The following is an 18975-nucleotide window of genomic DNA, read 5'->3' as shown; positions in this document are numbered from 1 at the left end:
TCCGCTGCCTTCAGCAGAGTTGTTTCGTTCAAATCTTAGAGGCTGCCCTTCCCCTCCTCATTTCTCCTTTTATTACCTAATTCACACTTTTGGAAAATTTTCTATAGGACCCTGATGTGTGGGTCCAGGGCTCCGAGGCGAAGTAAGATTGATTAAGGTCAGTCCTTTTTGGAAGGACTGTGAGGAAACAAAACTCTTGCTCTCTAACGCGAGCACCCGTACCAGCCCCAGTCTCTTCTAGGAAGCATGTGGAAGGGTCCTGAAAGAATGAAAAGGGTGAGGAGATAAAGGGAAGAGAGCACGGGATGAGGAAGGCTGGGATATAAAGCCTTCTCCAAAGACAGAGCTCAAGGATGTGATCTCGAGTAACGAGGATTTCAGGACAGGGCGAGCCCAAAGCAGAGGTATCGCGCGAGGGAGAACGGTGGAGATTGGGGTGGGGGACTCCTCCGCAGCAGGTCACCCTCGAAGGCAACAGCACGACTTCCCAGACACGCACACAAAAGAAGAGGCAGCTGCCTTCCCCGCTGCCAGGGGAGCATCCCCGGGGCCTGCCCTGAAGCTGCGGTGCCCGGAGGACGCGGCAGCGCGGACCCGCTGCAGGGGCGAGCGGCGGAGAGGCAACTGCCGAAGGGTCTGGGTGCTCCCCCCCGGCAGAGCTTCATTTGAGCTGGTGTCAAACGAAACACGAGGGGCCTGCCGTGCTAGGAAGGGGGCGCAGGCTTTAGGGATGTGGAGTACGACACTGAAAGACCAGTACCTAAGTTTTCTGCGATCCTTTTCTTGCTCATCTCCATGGCCTCTTGCCGCAGCTGCAGAGCGTGCTGGGCGATCTCATCGCTTGCCACGTTGGAGGTCATGATGAAGATGGCATCCTTGCAGTCAATGGTTTTCCCCTTCCCGTCCGTCAGCCTGCCCTGCAACGCCACCGAGGCAACACAAGCAGCGTCAGCCACAGGACGTTGCCAAAAGACGAGGCACAAGGGCACGGCTCCCGCCTCCCCCCGAGCGGCCCGAGTTTTGAAGGGATGCCCACGGGTAAGGCAGGAAGGAGGCTGGGCCGAGCTGCAGAGGCTGAGGAAGCCCCCACCGCTCCGAGGGACGGCAGTCCCGAGCCCTGCCCCGAGCCCGCCCCACCAGGACACAGGCGAGGGAAGCCCCGGGAGCGCTCGCGGCGGAGGTGGGCTGGGGCGGCCCGTACGGCTGCCCATACCTAACGGCGATCCCCTGCCCACCTCCCTGCCGCCGTTTTGGGTCTGACACAGGAGCTCTGGTGAACCCCGCGAGTGCGGGTGAGGTTGTCGTCACCTCGCGCCTCTGTCCCACCCCCCTCCCAGCGGCTGTGGCCCCTGCGGTAGGTTCGAAGGACTCTCAGGGGCAGCCCGGGCTCCTGGCTCAGCCCTGCCCGTGGCTGCGGTTTGGGCTGGGACGCCGGGCTTGGTGCTGGAGTGGCCGAGACGCGAGACGTCCCCGCGTGCCCCCCCCTTCGTGGGGGCGGCGTGGGCAGCTGCAGGCGCCGGTGCCTTGAACAGCTCCGGCAGCGCTGCCCGGACGCTCCGCAAAGCCTTCCAGAGGAGTCGGTTCAAAGCTCCCCGTGGCACCGCGGCCGCCCGGGAGGGCAGGGGGGGCTCAGAGGGGCTTTGTGGTGGTCTGAAGGCACCGCGGGGAAGCGCAGGCTGCTAGTAGCCTGACCGAAAATAAGCAAAGCCGAAATAACCCTGCAGAAATAACCATTATGACTATAACGGAGTGAAGTAAGCAACGGAGAGGCCGTGACAGCGAGAGGCAACAGAGAGCATCCCTCACGCCGCGGGATCGCCCGGCAAACCAAACCAGGGCAGCCCAGCACCGCGCCGCTGCAGCCGACCGCCGTGGCACCAACCCTCCTCCTACCGAACCAACGCAGGGACCCTTCAAAAGTGCTACTTCTCTTGATTAATAAAATAAAAAAGAGAGAAAAATAAGGAAAAAATAAGCAGCTCCCCAGGCAGTTTCTTTCCTCGATATGTCTCCAGCAGCAGATATCCAGCACAATGACACAAATCCTTGTTGGGTGCTTGAGATTAACATTTGGGTTATTGCCCTGTCAAGTGCGTGGTACAGGAATTGATTTCACATTTAGCTGCTGCTGCGATGATCTATGCAAGAAAAAATTGTGTTATTAATCCTTAAAACAAAAAAAAAAACCCCAAACCTCCCAGCGCATTGCTCTGGAGTTTGGTTGCCTCTGAGGACAGACCGGGACCTCAAAAATAAACCGAAAAGCTTCCAAGCCACAGGCTGAGGGCTCAGCAGAAGACGCAGAGCTGCAGGCACGTTTGTCCCTGGCTCCCCCCAGCTCGCGCAGGGACCCGCGGCCGCCCGAGCCAGGTCATATGCAACGCAGCCCCCAAAGGACTCCGAAGTCCGAGACGTCGTGGTCCCTTCCTCAGGCAGCGAGCATCTGCTCTCCTTCCCACCGCCAGCAGCATCGGGTGGTGTCGTGCGTGGAGGTGCCTGGGGGGAGTATCGGGGAGCTGACGGGAACGGACCTGCCTCCAACATCGACAAAACTCCTTGGGAGCTACCCTGGAGGAGTCTGGGGCTTCTGTCTGGGACTTCAGCTCTCTCCAGAGGAGGCCAACACACTCCTGGAGAAGCTGGGAGTTTTCCTGGAGAGCTACTGGGCATGGACCTTCCCCCAGTACACACAGTGCTTTCGGGAGCCCCAGACTCCCGAGGTAGCTACCCAAGGAGTTTTGTGTACGTTAAGGCAGGTCCATGCCCGTAGCTCTTCAGGACTCCCCCTAGGCACCTCCAAGAGTGTTCTGGCTTCCCCTGGAGGCAGCTGACGTCCTGGGAAGCAGCCCCAGACCCCTCCTAGCTAGTTAGCTGAGGAGTTTTGTCCATGGCAGGGGCGTTGGAACTAGGTGGTCTTTAAGGTCCCTTCCAACCCAAACCATTCTATGATTCTATGTTTGGGGGAGGAAAGGTGTGAGACAAATCACGTGCCACCTGAAAAGTCATAAATTAACCAACCTGAACCAAAAAACAGCAATTAACAAGACATAGAATCATAGAATCATCGAACCATTAAGGTTGGAAAAGACCTCCAAGATCATTGAGTCCAACCGTCAACCCAACACACCATGCCCACTACACCATGCCTCAAGCGCCTCATCTACACGTCTTTTAAATACCTCCAGGGATGGGGACTCCACCATGTCCCTGGGCAGCCTGTCCCAAGGCCTGACCACTCTTTCAGTAAAGAAATTTCTCCTAATGTCCAGCCTAAACCTCCCTTGGCGCAACTTGAGGCCACTTCCTCTCATCCTAGACTCGTTAGGATACCGATGGACTACAAAGTCCCCAGACCACCCTGGTTTTCTGATGTTGTGACAACACCCTGACCCGTGCCTGGGACCTAGGAGACCATTTCCTCCGTACCATGGAGGTGTGCACAGGAGGTGGGCACAGGGCACCCACGCGAAGAGGGCCATCGCCCCCCTGCCTCCTCTCGTCGCTCCTACCTTCGGCCGAGGGCTGGCAGCCCAACCACCCCTGCACCGCCCTGTCTCTGGGGCGGTGTTTCCTTAGCAGTATCCTCGTGACACAGCCTTCGCGGTGACATAGGACAATCCCATTCCCAGGCTTTTTCCTCAAGTTTCCAACCCTCCCATCTTTGCCTAAAGATGTCATTTACTCCACCAGGAGACCTCAGCATCATCCTGTTGCCTGGTGTTAAATGGAGAAGAGGCTGACTGGCTGGGTCACAGTTTTTTGGAAGGGACTATTGATCTGGAGCATTTCAGCTCCTCTCCAGGACATCTCTTGCGGCCGTCGTCCCTTGCACTGCTCACCGTCTCCTTCCGAACAGCCCTTGTGCAAACTCTGACCCCGAAACACGGATTTACCTCATCGAACAGCTGCAGCATGATGGTGAGGACATCTGGGTGGGCTTTGTCAACCTCGTCGAAGAGCACCACAGCGTTTGGACACTGCCTCAGCTTTTTGGTGAGCTGCCCGCCCTCTTCGTGGCCCACGTAGCCAGGCGGAGAGCCGATAAACTTGGCGACCTAGGAGGAAGCAACAGGACACGTGAAAGTTGATGGGTGCCAGAACGAAGCCCTCTCGGTAGCTCAGCAGGCAGTCCTGACTCTTTGGTGCAGACAAATCGAGCTCTATATTCTTTGTGACATCTACCGCACCCCGGGTATCCCAAAATCAGCTTAATCAGCAACAATTTTGCAAAATGCAGAATGGTGGCTGCTGAGCAGTTACCTCACCCAGAGCTTTAACCAGCAGAGTCTGCAGGAGCAGCCACCGGCACAACCCCTGCCTCTCTAAACAGTGTCCGTGACCCATCGCAGCTGCCCAAGACCTAGTCATCTGCCTGGACTTGCGCAAGGCACGTGACACTGTCCCGCACGACATCCCTGTCTCTAAATTGGAGAGACACGGATTTGACGGAGGGACCACGCGGTGGATAAGGAATTGGCTGGATGGTCGCACTCAAAGAGTTGTGGTCAACGGCTCGATGTCCAAGTGGAGAGCAGTGACGAGTGGCGTTCCTCAGGGGTCGGTACTGGGACCAGCGCTGTTTAACATCCTTATCAGCGACATGGACAGTGGCAGCGAGTGCACCCTCCGCGAGTTTGCCGACGACACCAAGCTGTGTGGTGCGGTCAACACGCTGGAGGGAAGGGATGCCGTCCAGAGGGACCTCGACAGGCTTGAGAGGTGGGCCCGTGAGAACCTCCTGAAGTTCAACAAAGCCAAGTGCAAGGTCCTGCACGTGGGCCGGGGCAATCCCAAGCACAAATACAGGCTGGGCGGAGAATGGATTGAGAGCAGCCCTGAGGAGAAGGACCTGGGGGCACTGGTGGAGGAAAAGCTGGACATGAGCCGGCAATGTGCGCTCGCAGCCCAAAGGCCAACCGTGTCCTGGGCTGCATCACCAGCAGCGTGGCCAGAGGTCGAGGGAGGGGATCCTGCCCCTCTGCTCTGCTCTGGTGAGACCCCCCCTGCAGTGCTGCGTCCAGCTCGGGGGTCCCCAGCACAGGACAGACATGGACCTGTGGGAGCGGGGCCAGAGGAGGCCACGGAAATGGTCAGGGGGGTGGAACAGCTCTGCTATGGAGAAAGGCTGAGAGCTGGGGTTGTTCAGCCTGGAGAGGAGAAGGCTCCGGGGAGACCTTATTGCGGCCTTCCAGTACCTGAAGAAAGCTGGAGAGGGACTTTTAGTAAGGGCACGTAGTGACAGGACAAGGGGGAATGGTTTTAAACTAAAAGAGGGGAGATTCAGACTAGAGATAAGGAAGAAATGTTTTACAATGAGGGTGGTGAGACACTGGCACAGGTTGCCCAGAGAGGTGGTGGATGCCCCATCCCTGGGAACATTCCAGGTCAGGTTGGACGGGGCTCTGAGCACCCTGGTCTGGTTGAAGATGTCCCTGCCCACGGCAGGGGGTTGGACTGGGTGACCTTTAAAGGTCCCTTCCCACCCAAACCACTCCGTGATTCTACGATCCTCCCACGCAAGTGGCTCCACAATCCGGCTGCCCGGGGAGAGCTGCGATCCCCCTTCCCCGACCATCGCCGCCCGGCACCGCCGCGGCCGCCCCTGCCCGCTCCCATGGGCGCGGGCTGCGGAGGTGAGGGGGGTCCCACTGCCTCGGGAACAGGAGGGCAGAAATCAGCCGGCGGCAGCTAATTCAGTGCATTTGTTCCGCAGCGCCTGGGGCTACGTGAGGCTCCCCAGGCTCCTTCAAAGGACGCCGTCTCCTGGGCTGACCTCCTGATCCTTGTTTGCTTGAAAAATTTATATTGCTCTCGCTGCAGTTCTCTACTTTATTTCTTCCCTTTGCTCTGCCTCTTGTCTTTGTCAGGGCAGTGTTTTACATCTTACATTTATCCGGCTACTCCTACCCCCTCTTTCTTTGTACTGAAACATCAACACGGCTTTATTTTGATCTGTTTTTTACTCCTACGGTGTAGGACCCTGTCACGACCGACCTACCAGCCAGCTGCAAGCACGTCTCCAGTTTCTCTTCCCACGCCCCTTCACTCCACTGCTTTGGATAAAATCACACGTTTTCTGGACCTTTTCTGGCCCTGGCCGTTCGAGGGCCCTGCAGTTCCTGACGATGATGCTGAGGCCCCCACTGCCTCGTGCCAGGTCAAAACTTGGATCAGCGCTTGTCACAGCCCTTGTCACAGCCCTTGTCACAGCCTGGCACCCTGTCACCGCCTGCCCGCTGGTGCGTAGGGGCCAGAGCCTGGCTGCGGCCCTCAGCAGCAAGAAATGCAAAAAAAGGGTACTCCCACCTTGGACCAGGCCTTCTGAGGTCCTCCCCAGCACCCTCCTCCTCCTCTCCTTCAAGACACCATCTTCCCAGGTCCTAGCCAGCAAGTTCTCCTCCTCCTTCTTCCCTGTCTCCATAAAACAACGCCGCAGCTCCAGTGCCTATGGGGATGATCCTCAGATCCCTCATGGGATCCCATGCTTTCTGGATTTGGGTGCACCTCACTAAAAAATACAAGGCCCCTACACAGCCATCCGAAGAAAAATATTATGAACCCATCTCACCTAGGACCTTGCTGCTTTTTGGGGAGACAGAGCCCTCCAAAGGGATTTAGGGTCCCCTTCAGCTCTGGGGGTGACCCCGGTTAGATGTCCCACCTCTCCTGCGGCACCAGAACTGGGCAGAACTGCACCAGAGCCCTGCCTTCTGCCGGATTCTCCCCTTTCCCCCGTGGGAGGCACGCCGAGGCGGTGATCCCGCACCGCGCTGGAGGTGAGGGAGGGAACGGGGCTTTGGGCTGAGCTGCGCCTGCCTGGGCGCGGGTGCACAGACAGCCCCGGCACGGCTGGGTGCGTACAGCACGCGGCTCGTGCCCAGGCTGCAGGTTTTCATGCACGATACGATCTCTTCTCAATCGCTCTTCCCCCCAGGGTCGACACCGGGTACAGAAGCCACAACATCAGCTACAAATTATTGGAGTTTTTCTTCCTCCTTGGTCTCTGTTCCCAATTTTTTTGAGTTCAACTTGCTTTTTTGGCTGGTATTTCCCATATTACTATGCAATACTCTTGCAATACATATGCAATTTACTGCACAGCCCACAGCAACTGCCGTTACTCTGTGTCTTTACACACCAAACCGCCCATTTTCTGGAGAACGTGGAAGTAATTCGGGAAGGTCCTGGATGCCACTGCCAGGGTGAGACAGGAGACGCTCGCCGTGTTCAGCGGCAGCGGGGAGATGCTCAGCACCGCCCAGGACAGGGACCAAACGCAGGGGAACGAGGGCATTGACAGGAATTGTTTAAGTCGCCCATTAAACTCGAGGCTGCGCCCCTTGGCAGCAGAGGTAGCCCATTTACTGACCTCGTGCCTCTCCTGGAACTCTGACATGTCCAGTCTGATGAAACCCTGCAAGAGAAAGAAATACTTAACGCGATATTCGATTAATGTGCTCAAAGCTTCACTACATTAGAAGGCTCCCCCAGAACCAGGCTGGAGGGATGAACACGTGGTTTTGGGGTTCCCCAGGACTGCCAGCCCTGGAGTGGCCGGATCCTCCACAAAACGCCAAGGGTTATTCTGAGGAAGAGGAAGATGATTGCAGTTTCTCAAAGACAGCGCCGGCTCACAGCCCCCAGCCGAGATTCACTTCAGACGCTCTGCTCGTCGCTAGAGCCGGAGCGATACAGGTGGGACTGAAACAGCAACTCGCAATTTGCTAAATAAAATGGGTATTACTGCGGCTCAGCTCTCTAAAAATAAATCACAACAAGAATGCAATGCCTCTCCGTAAAAATAAAATAAAAATCAAAATCATAAAGCCGAGGTAAACTATGTTTGTGGGTGACCATCTCAAAGAGGTGATATTGTTAGAGGATTTACAGCTGCTACCCAAGCTCCCTTTTTGCATTTGAAAAAACTGATGATTCACTGCAGACGCTGAATTTCCTGGGCTTGCAGCTATAATCCAGCTCCTAGAGGTAAGAGAATAGAACAGAACAGAACAGAACAGAACAGAATATTTTTGTCGGAAGGGACCTACAACGACGGTCTAGTCCACTGCCTAAGGAGGCGGCCAGCTTGACCCTTCCCAGCGGCACAGGCTCGGTCAGCCGGACACGGCAGCTCTCCACCGGCTCCCAGCCACCGGAGCCTGCACCTCCCTGCTCCGCTGCGCGCGGCTCTTCCCAGGCAGGATCAGGCCGCGATCCCGCGCTGCTGAAGGCCCTTAGAGGCTGGTTGCAAATGTGCCAAGACAAATATTGTCCTCCAACAACGGCCAGAGACCCAGGCGAAACCGTTATTTACTGGGAAGGGCGAACGGAGGTGGGAGGATGCGCAGACGCTGGGAAGAAGAGGAGGTGTCGTGCAGGAGATGCGTGTCTGCGGATGCATCTCACCCGGGCAGCGCCACAGCACGGACACAGTCACAGCGGGATCACGGCATCTCGGAAGGGTTTGGGCTGGAAGGGACTTCAAGGGCCATCCAGCCCAACCCCCTGCCGAGGGCAGGGACATCCTCCACTGGATGAGGTTGCTCAGAGCCCCATCCAACCCGACCTGGAATATTCGGCTTCAGAGCTAACGGATGGGAGGTTTGGCAGCGCACAGGGAGCCTGGAGCTCTTCTGGCCCCGGGTGATGCCTTGGGGCACCAAACCAAGACAGTGCTGCCGCGAACTCCCAGGGGACGGAAGAAAGCAGGAGGATCTGCCTGGTTTGCCACCCTCCCGGGAAATGCCGGTGTTTGGGGGGGTGGTAAGCGTTCAGGCCAGTTTAGGACAAGATTTCAATTAAAACCAGCCACATTTCCCTACAAAATATTAAAATACCAACAAACTGCTGAGGGCAGAGCGAGGTGTACAAAACTGGGGCCCGATCCTGGCGGCGTGCACACTGAGGAGCGTCCCAGCAGCGTCCCGGCAATCCAGGAGCCGGGCTCTGTGGGACCTGCTCCGCTTTACTCTGATCCCGCTCCCAATCCTCCTGCCTCCGTGTTCGTAGCACGCAGGCTGGATAAGGAGGTTGGCGTTTGTCATTACCTTCCCGCCTCTCTAGCAGTATGAAAATGGGAGGGTTACGGGTTTTCCTTTCTGAATCCGTCAGTTCCTGCGAATCGCCGCACCCCCATCACCGCCCGTGGGGTTTATGACCCCCTCACACCGCTCGTTACAGCACTGACGGCCAAGCTGATTCATTACCAATAAAACTCCGATTTGTGCATGCTATTGAATTAACACAACATTCGGTGTTTAACTGATTTCTCCATTTGATGTTTGGCCGGGCATTGACCGGTTCCAGGTGTGGGAGTCGGGGATGAAGGTGCCTGAGACCCAGGAGCTGGGATTTATAGCTTCTGGAAGGCAATTATGGAAGGATGAGGAAAAGAAACCAGAACAGGCATTTTTTATAGCGTCGTTTTACTTTTGATCTTCTTTCTACGTGTGTCATTCTACCTTGTGTCCGTTCTCTGCTGGAGGATGTGGGGGAGAGGAATTAATCTGGCGTCGGCGCAGGGGGCAGCTCTGCCTGTGCTTCCTCCTCCTCCCCGGCTCCGACCTCCGCGCCTTCCCCAGCCCCCGCGGAGAGAGCCGGGCACATCCCAACAGCAGGCAGAGCTTAAACGCGAGTCGGGGAGCCCGGCTTTAAACACTTGGTGTTTAAGATCTCAGACATCCCTGAACTATCCCCCTACCAAGTCGCTACCGCCTAGAAATAATTCCAACCCTTCACTGAAAGCTGTGACGTGGATAACAAACTAAACCACACAAACAGCTTCTGCTGCTTGGATCCCAAACGTTTCAGCACTAAGAACCCGAGCACGAAATCAGTGCCGCCATCTCCTCCGTCCGTACTGGTACGATGCGACAAGTGGCGCAGCCAGGGACGTGTAAAACGCATTTTCAGTATTTTATCCTTCTAACGATCTAAGTGGTATTAGTAGCAGAGGCAAAAAAATACGTGCGCAACACGGGACGTCACAACGACAGCAACCTCCAACGGGGAACACAAGACACTGTTAAATCCATTCAGATTTTTACAGTTCAAATACGCTGGTAACAGACAGGGACCTTCGCAGGTCCATTCTGACGCAGCCAGAGCCCCTCCGGTGCGCACAGACAGACCTCACCTTTCTCTTCCGCGGGCGAACTCAGCGCGCTGCAACGCGGCCGGGCCAGACAACGAACCCCACCAAGAAACCAAACCCGCCCCGTTAATAAAAGCACCCGGACGGCAAAAAGCGAAGGGAAGAGGCTTTACCCTTTTGACGTCCTTGTGGAGGTACTTGGCTGTCTGCTTGGCCAGCTCCGTTTTACCTGTTCCAAAGCGGGAGGAAAAGACTCGTGTTAAACCGGGTCTGTCCAGCGTCCGTCTGTCCGTCAGCCGAGCTGACGCCAGGGCTGGCACCCCCTGTAGCCAACACACAGGGGTTTTTCTGCAAACCCGTGGGAAGCGGGTGTCGCCGCCGGATCCCGGGATAACGCCCTGCCGAGGGCCCTGGGCCGGGCGCAGCCGGGCAGCAGTTTCGGGTTGAGGAGAGCGGTACCACCGCGCCCGCTGCCTCATTTCTAATTAGCCCATTCTAACATGGGGGGCAGAGGGGTCTTCATTTTTTTGCACAAAAAGGTGTGGTTATATCGGATTTTTGCTACATTCACTCACAATATTCTAAATTTCATGTGCAACATCTTCTACCCTCCCGATAAAGAATTTCAGGGAAACGGGATATTCTTTGTTTCTTTGATTTATATAAGGCGACTGTCGTAAAATTCTAGGATTAGGACCAATCAGTAATGGGGCAAATCCGCACTGCCAGGGACGAACCCCCACACCAGCTCACCAGATCCCGTCCTCCCATCCCATCCACTCAGGGAAAAACTCCCTTCGTGGGGCAGGCTCTACCCCGGGTCGGAAACCTCCCCCCGCAAACCCCTTTCCCTGGAGCTTCCCCGCTGCCACCCCCCGGCACGTAACTGCTGGCTGTACCAGGCTCATGAGGATTTGGGCTGATTTCGGCTCCCGGGGTTAGCGGCGGCGAGGAGCAGCCTCTCGCAGCCCCGGAGGAGGCTCTGTGGGTTAACACCCTCCGAAGCCCCTGGGCTATCTGCACCGCATGTATATCCACTTTACATTTAACTGCACGCTGAAAATAAACCCTCCGTGTTAGGGCAGAGAGCAGGCACACAGATACGCCATGAACAGCTATTCTAAATAAAAAAATTGTGTCTTAGGAACCAAACTAGCTAAAAAAAAGGACAGTCTTACTGGGGCGTTGCACATCTGCCCCAGCCCCAGCCTGGCGCGGCTGTATTTCGGTGACGAGAGGTTCGGCGGGTCAGAGCTGCAGGATCACGTAATTGGATCACCACAAAAGGGCTGAAAAATGGGAATTCATCAGCGTGCTCCAACCCGCTGCGGCAGGTAAAATCTCTGCCAAAGTTTAGCATCTTATTTCAGTTCAAGCTTTGTTGACTTCGTACGTTGCTATATTGTAGATCCCGATGTGTGAGCATACAGGTATATCTGTCTACCTATATTGTCTATATATACATATATGTGAATGGACCTTTAAAGCACTGAACTGCTGTGGGAATCTACTGAAATGCGAAGACACGTTAGATATTTTAGTTTGCACATATTTGGGCTTTCAGATTGCTGTTACACCAAGACCTATATAAAATATCCATTTGATACAATAAAATCCTCCGCTGCTTTGCTTCCTTATTTCAATATTAATTTTTATGGCAGTAAAGGGAAAAAAAAAAACCCCACGGAAATACATGGGAGTTGAAGAGCTGACAATTTAGATCGCGGAGCCTTCAGACCTGCTATAAGCAGTGCAATGAAGTCTCAAAAACATTTCTTACTGCTTTTATACAGCTTTATAGCAACTCATTTAGAGTTAATACTCGGCCTGCCGCCGCTCTGAGGCAGGCGCCTGGTCAGGCAGCAATCGTGTGTGCCCCGTCGCGTTAACCCCCCCGGCACCGGCATCTTCCCAAGGACCGCGGGAGTCACGGACGCAGGTTGTTTCAAATGTCACAGTTCGGTTACTTTAAAGCTGTTGGGCTTTTTTTTTCCCCTGACTAAAAGTCATTTTGTCCATTTCATGAACTGATCCGCTGTCACGTTGCATTTTATTGTGCTTGAGGACAAATATTATCGGTGTCAATAAAATCCCGTCATTACAAAGCAATCCCGGCCCTCAGGAGCAAGACGAGCAGAGATCCGGTTTGCCAGCAGCGAATTTCTGCTGTGGCCCCACCCACGGAGGCATTCCTACTGGAAAGCGCAGGGCTGTTAAAATAACACTTTTACGGTGAAAACCGCCCCTTCTTGAGACTCGGAGCGCAGGCGGTCCCCCGGGGTAATCCCGTGTGCGGCCGCGTGCGCCCCAGCACGGGCCGTGGCTGCGGTGGCTGCCCCGCGGGACCAGGGACTGGGTGACCAGTTGGGAGGATGACAGCACTTTTAACTGGTCTTTTATGCGGAGGCTGCGAGAAGCGCCGCGGGCACGCGGGGAGCCCCGGGAGCAGCCCTGCCCAGCCCCCTCTCCAGCCCCCCTGCTCGGGGCTCCCTGTCCCTCTCACCACCACCCAAACGTTACCTATTCCGGATGACCCCAAGAAAAGAAAGACCAGCGGGTGCTCCTCGTCATACCAGCCATTTTCCTTCCTCCGAACAGCTGCAGTTAAAGACAAGGAAAAGAAAAAGGGGGGGAAGGCATATAAATCAATGACACAAAAGCAGGTATAATTATCACTAAGTATACACTCTGTTTTGCTGCTCTTACCCACTCAAAGTCCTCACTACCATTAGTGCTATCTAATTTGATTAGCCAGCCAAGGCCCCAGAGACACCTAATCAGGTTAGCATGGATTTGGAAAGCTGCCCAGAGCAGATTTCGGATAAAGTTTTCCAGGATGTGCACTCAGCGTTGCCAGGGCGACGGCCGGGAGGGGGGACAGGGATGGATGGATGGAGCGACGGGGGCTGGCGAGGGGAGGACGCGAGAGGCACGTCGCGTTGCCAGCTCGCAAGTGCGACCTTTTCGCAAAAAAGCAGGTTTGAAGAGGTTTATGCATTATTTCTTGCATGCGAATGGAAAGAGGGAGGTTAGGGTTGAAGGTCACACCAGCTCTGAGCCGGGGCAAGCCTGGAAGGACCGGGAAAGGAGACCGGTTATCTCCGAGCCTGTCTGGGCAGCAACGCCCAAGGGCACCCTGCTTAATGGAAAATTTTACGAAAGGCAAGGAGGGGTTGGAAACCGAAACACCCAGTTACCTCCCGAACTCCCGCTCCTGACCGCACACCCTTCTTCGGGACGGACACCGACCCGTCTCGCAGGGCTGGTGATGCCTCCCACCCCCCGGGGGTCCACAGCCACCCACGGCGCGATTCAGCCCCTCAGCCCCACTGAGCAGCCTCAGGCTCCGTTAGCACGTTCACCAAACCAGTAACCACCGCACCAGGCTTCCCTGGGAGATAAGGAACGGCTTCTGAGGCCCAGAGCATCAAACACGGCCACCTGCAGGCTGGGTCTGGCCGGTGGGGCACAGAAGTGACTCCCTGGTTCAGAGCAAGGGCCCACTGCCGCTCGGTCTTTTGGCTAAGTAATTCATTCTTATCGTTTTAATATTGGATACCCCCTTGGTTGGACCGGACTTGCTCTCCGGTGGTTGTTTGATACCAGGAGATGGACCAGGCGTTCCCTCCGTCCGCTGCGGGCATCAGCTCGGCGCAGCGATGGAGGAGAAGGCTCGGGGGCGAGTGAATCCCACCAGTGGGACCTCCCTCCCGAGTTCTGCTGACCCCAGCTGCCTTCAGCCCCGGGGATCTGGCGCGTATCCTCCACCGTCGCACTTCCAAGAACCTGCCCAGCCTCCCCCGGGGTCCCAGCACCTCTGACATGGCCCGTGCTGAGCACCGCCCCGGGAAACAGGCTCCCACAGCTCCTGCGCCCTGACGCGCTCCGAAGTGACCCCAACACGCGTGAAACGCGGTGCCGGCGGCAGGGCGGCTGACCTGCTTCGGTTCGGGCGGCGGCTAAAGGGGAGGGAGAGGAGGAGGTGTTCCGTGGGCCCTGTTTGGAATTTTGATCCGCAGGGGCTTCAGCTCCCACCCAGACCTGGTAAGGGATGAGCTCGTGTTTCAGCGAGGACACGGGGGTGCGGAAGGAAAGCGTTCCTTGCCTCCCAGCTTGCCTGAGGCCCCAGCAATGGGGGAGCAGGCGCTGCCCAAGGGCACGGCTCTTCCCCCGAGACCAGCACCAGCGCCCACGGGGGACGGCGGCGGCGGCGGTCCCCGCGCCCAGACTGCCGACTGCCCCCGAACCAAACCCCAGCCCCAGGAAACCAGAAGCATCCGAGCTGGCCCCGCGCCGGCAGCCCTCTGCCTGCACCACCGTGCTGCTTCCCAGCGGGGACAGGCTGGGACCGAGCTGGAGCCAGGAAGGGACCGTGGGACACGAAAAACGCTCCGGACCACAGCTTGGATGCAATTTGGCAGCCGGCTCTAGCAAAACGACGTGGTGCAAGGCTCCCGAGCAGAGCACAGACCTCGCCGGATCACAGGTTGCGCCCTGGGAGCGAACGACAGCGGCACTGCAAAATACTGAATTCCAGCTCCTCGTTCAGAGGAGAGGGACAGACTCACAGATCTCAGCCTTCCTGATTCACCTGCATTATTTAAACACGGCCTGTATTACAGCTCTTAAAAAGAGTTATTCTTGCCATACGGATTGGTGCAAAGCGTTTTGCGATCTTTTGTAAGCAACGACATAAACTAAAGCTGTGCAGTGTTATAAATGACGGGGAGGCTCCGCCGAACAAGGGCCCTGCAAGCGGCTTTTCCATCGGCGCACGGCAGCTGCCAGATGTCAGCGAGCCCGAAGATGCGGTACGTTACATTGGACAGAAGCAGGGCGTGAAGTGGGCAAGGCGCCCAAGAACGACAACCTTCGGTGTTTTTAAGGTAGCAGAGGAAACCAGCAGCATCAGAGGTGGAATGAAGAACAGAGGGAAATCACCCGGAGAGCCGCGGCTCGACCGCGCTTTTAAAATAAAGCTCTTTAAACACCGCTGCACAAGTGGCACTGCAAAGCGCTGCGTTCGCTGCCTTTCCTGTGCAAACACAGGGATAAAACCGCATCTCCGCTCTTGGCGACTGCCATCCCCAAAACACAGCCTGGGACTGAGCCTCTGTCCTTGTCCCTCAGCCCCGGGCTCTCGGCTGCCCGTGTCTCCCCGGAACGGGGCACCGGACGGCACCGCAGGGAGCTGTGGATTTGTTTTCTCCCCGGAGCTGGCAGGAGAGCATGGTAGTAACCTTTATAAATGGGGAAATCTGAATTCAACCTGAGAAAGTCAGTCCACTAAACCCTCTGCTTGATGGGGCATGGGAAAACAAAAGATCCCTAAGAAAAGGCATCCTAGCCGTGGCATGCAAAGAGGTCCTCCTGCAGGGAGAGCAAACTGACAAGGGAAATATTTCATAAATATTTCCATTTTGCACGTAAAAAGGTTTGCACGTAAAAATATTTAACAAATATTTCCATTTTGCACGTAAAAAGAAGCTGCATATGATCGCCTACCGGCTGTCAGTGAAACGCTGCCTCTGCCAGCAAGAGACACGGAGGGGAGACGTTGAACAGCAGCGGCCCAGGTGAAACCGCCCGGCAGCGGAGGGTCCCGCTGCGCCGAGCAGTCCCACGGGAATTTTCCACGAAGCCCTTGGAGTGGCTCCTGTTGCTGAGGAGAGCTGCGTGCAGCCGAGCTCCTCCGGGCCCATGCCTGTATTTGCGGAGACCCGGGCAGGGTGGAAGCCGACGGATCTGGTGAGGATTAGGAATACAAGTACGAGGCCTCAAGCGAGCCTGAAAAGTGCACGAAAAAAATCAATCTACTGAGCTTAACAACGAGAGGTTTGAGGATTGACTTGACCACAGTCATTAAGTATCTCCACAAGAAAGCACACAACTCACTCATCTAGCAGACAAAATTAACGTGCTCCAGGGGATGAATTCGAACTAGAAATAAGGCAGAACGTTTTTTAATAATGAGGGTGATTAACCATTGCAGCGACTTACGAAGAGGAGCGTGACTGGATCCCCAGTCCCCGCGGAGTCTGCAGGGAAAGAGGAGGCTCCTCCTGAAAGGCGGCGGTGGCTCAGCCGGAGATGAAGGCTGCCATCGCTGCGCTATGCAGGGGGTCAGCCCAAAGAGCTGAAAAAGCCCCATTTAACCTTAAAATCCAGGCGCACGTCCACCCAGCGAAACAGGACCGAGCACAGGGATTGTGAAGTTAGTGGGAACTCAGCCCCAGCGCCACGAGGACTTGCCATTTTATGCCTGGACGCAATTGAGATGCATTACCCAGTGCCTTAGCCACGCTAATAAGTCCTGACGCCTGTCAAGGCTTAATTAGCTCGGGCGTAGAGCCAGGCTGCAGGACGGGCCTGCGTCCGCTCTGCCTCACCCCGCCCGGGAGTCTCTGCTCCCCACGGCCGGCGATGCGGCTCCGCTCCCTCGGAAACCACGGGCGAAGCTGGGCGGGTACCCAGTCCTGTCCTCCAGCCGCTCGCCGGCCACGTCACCCCCCCCCAGCCTCCGCAGGCGGAGGAAGAGGAGGGAAGGGCTGTGCCGCTGACACGGAGGTGCAGAGGAGGGTCTGTGCGAGCCCAGGCGTGCTGCAGCCCTCCCGCGCGTCTCTGGGCGCGTCCCGCCGCGTGCCCTTCCCGGCGGCGCACGTGCTCCTTCCCTGCCCTTTATCGCAGCATCGTGAGGTCAAACACCCAGGGTGGACGTATTTTAAAAAAATTGATGGGGAATAACACGACCGCCGACAATTTCTGCAGCTATCTCAGCTAAGATAATAACGGTAATAAACTTCTGCTTCAGGGCACGGAGTGACCACTTGCAGGGGTCAGCACGTTCAACGGTGCGGAGGCAGCGAGGTTAAGTGCCGTCTTTTTTCACTCCCCTCTGCAGCAGGATACCAGACTTTATGGGTAAATGCTCGTCTCCCTCACAGCGACTCCAGGGATATAAACCACCCCACAAAAACCTACCATAAAGTTAGTGCTGGTGATTCCGTGTGAGATCCCAGCTGGAAGGTGTTGATCATCGTTAATTAGCGATCAGCAGAGCGATGAGGTGCGAAACCTTTGCTATAAGCAGCCTTAAACCGACGAGATGCTCTAGCACGTGGCCTCGCCTCAGTGCTCGTGAGGTTTGGAAAACCTGAAAAATTCTGGGTGTCACCAGAGAGGGGGTGCGGTGGCCCCAGGCCTTGCAGCCGCAGCTGCGGGCAGCTCTCCTGGGTTGGCCACCGCAGAGTTCAGCTTCAGCAAGGGGAAGGTGAAGGGCCTGGAGCACAAGTCTGATGGGGAGCGGCTGAGGGAACTGGGGGTGTTCAGCCTGGAGAAGAGGAGGCTGAGGGGAGACCTCATCGCGCTCTACAACTACCTGAAAGGAGGTTGTAGCCAGGTGGGGGTTGGTCTCTTCTGCCAAGTAACAAGCGATAGGACAAGAGGAAATGGCCTCAAGTTGCACCAAGGGAGGTTTAGATTGGACATTAGGAGAAATTTCTTTACTGACAGAGTGGTCAGGCCTTGGAACAGGCTGCCCAGGGAAGGGGTGGAGTCCCCACCCCTGGAGGTATTTAAAAGACGTGTAGATGAGGCGCTTAGGGACATGGTGTAGTGGGCATGGGGGTGTTGGGTTGACGGTTGGACTCGATGATCTTGGAGGTCTTTTCCAACCTTAATGATTCTGTGATTCTATGATACTAAGAAAGCCGCTGTCCCAGGAGAGAGCAGGACATCGGCGCCAGTCTGAAGGACGAAAAGCCCCGCTAGGAAAGCCCGCACTCCTCTCCTTGGGTTCTGTACCCACAAAACAGCTGCTGCCCACGTTGACCGCTCGTCGTCGATAGCCATACAAGAAATCTGGGCTCTGCCCCTTGGAACGCTGTCCCTTCCTCCTGTGACTCCGGGGATGGCAGAACTACATAGATAAAAGGAGGTAGGTCACGCTGCTTTACTGAAATTTCATTAAGACATTCAGACCCAATGTCCAAGCAAAGAGGCCGATGATGACGCCTGGGCCTTCTTCTTCGGAGCCATTTCCAGCATCGCTGCAGTGCTCTCACTTTATTTTGCACATCTGTAACAGCGTGGCTGTAGCGCTGTGTCTCTGAGAGGCCCTTCAGCTTGCTATTGAACTGATAAATTCACTGTATTACTTTACACAAATCAATACCCTAGCAGTTATCAGGGGTTGATGTGACCGAAATTGGTTTCAGCCAATTTGTGAGTGTAATAAATGTCCATTTATCAAATCAATTCATTCAGCGGTGCTTCTCAGACCACCCAGGCTCAGGGTACCACGGGGTGATGTCTCCAGGTCCGTACCCGCCGTGGGATCGCTCTCCTCCGTCCAGGCTCTGCCTCTACGGCCCAGGGTCTCCCGCACCCTCGAAGGCGGCGCTGGCGGGCGCAGGACCGCTCGTCCAGCCCCGCTGTCGGTGGCTCTGGGATGTGGAAGAAGATGAACCCTAAACTAGACCAAAGCTGCTTCCTTGCAAAGCCCGACCTGACTTGCAGGCGACCTGCCTCGCTGTAGCAAGCGCTCCACACAACTGGTAAAGGATCCTACCTTGTCCAAAACAAAACCCACTTCCTTCAGAACAGGGCAGGATGATATTCCTGCTCACCCATCTCCCTCAGCTTTGAAACACCAACTGATTTCAAAATTAGACTTGCTCAGCGTGTTCAAAATTTGTAATTTTATAATTAAAAAGTAGATTTTCTGCACCACCCTTTATTCAAAATCTCTACACTAAAAAATAAACAAGACTTTTTGTGCTTCCCTCCTTACTGAACTTCAGGAGGAGTTGGAGCAGATTACTTCAAACGGAAGGGTGCAGAGGATGAGCACTGAGCAAACGCCTGTATCTGTATGGAAGAGT

At 55.8% G+C, this 18975-nt stretch overlaps 1 protein-coding gene across 3 annotated transcripts in view; it reads right to left on the bottom strand.

The window, feature by feature from the left end:
• Window positions 1-18975, bottom strand: part of CLPB (ClpB family mitochondrial disaggregase) — a 91228-nt gene that overhangs the window by 4891 nt on the left and 67362 nt on the right. For all 3 annotated transcript variants that reach the window (XM_075140460.1, XM_075140459.1, XM_075140458.1), the window contains 5 exons: window positions 12614-12691; window positions 10267-10322; window positions 7370-7414; window positions 3894-4055; window positions 761-917 (listed from right to left, as the gene is read on the bottom strand). In XM_075140460.1, coding sequence (XP_074996561.1) covers window positions 761-917; window positions 3894-4055; window positions 7370-7414; window positions 10267-10322; window positions 12614-12691 — 498 coding nt within the window. The remainder of the gene's footprint in view (window positions 1-760; window positions 918-3893; window positions 4056-7369; window positions 7415-10266; window positions 10323-12613; window positions 12692-18975) is intronic.

The sequence above is a fragment of the Calonectris borealis genome, chromosome 1 (assembly GCF_964195595.1).
Source record: "Calonectris borealis chromosome 1, bCalBor7.hap1.2, whole genome shotgun sequence".
NCBI classification, from domain to species: Eukaryota; Metazoa; Chordata; class Aves; order Procellariiformes; family Procellariidae; genus Calonectris; species Calonectris borealis.
The sequence above is the reverse complement of the archived record's forward strand: the minus strand, read 5'-3'. Positions and strand labels throughout refer to the sequence as shown.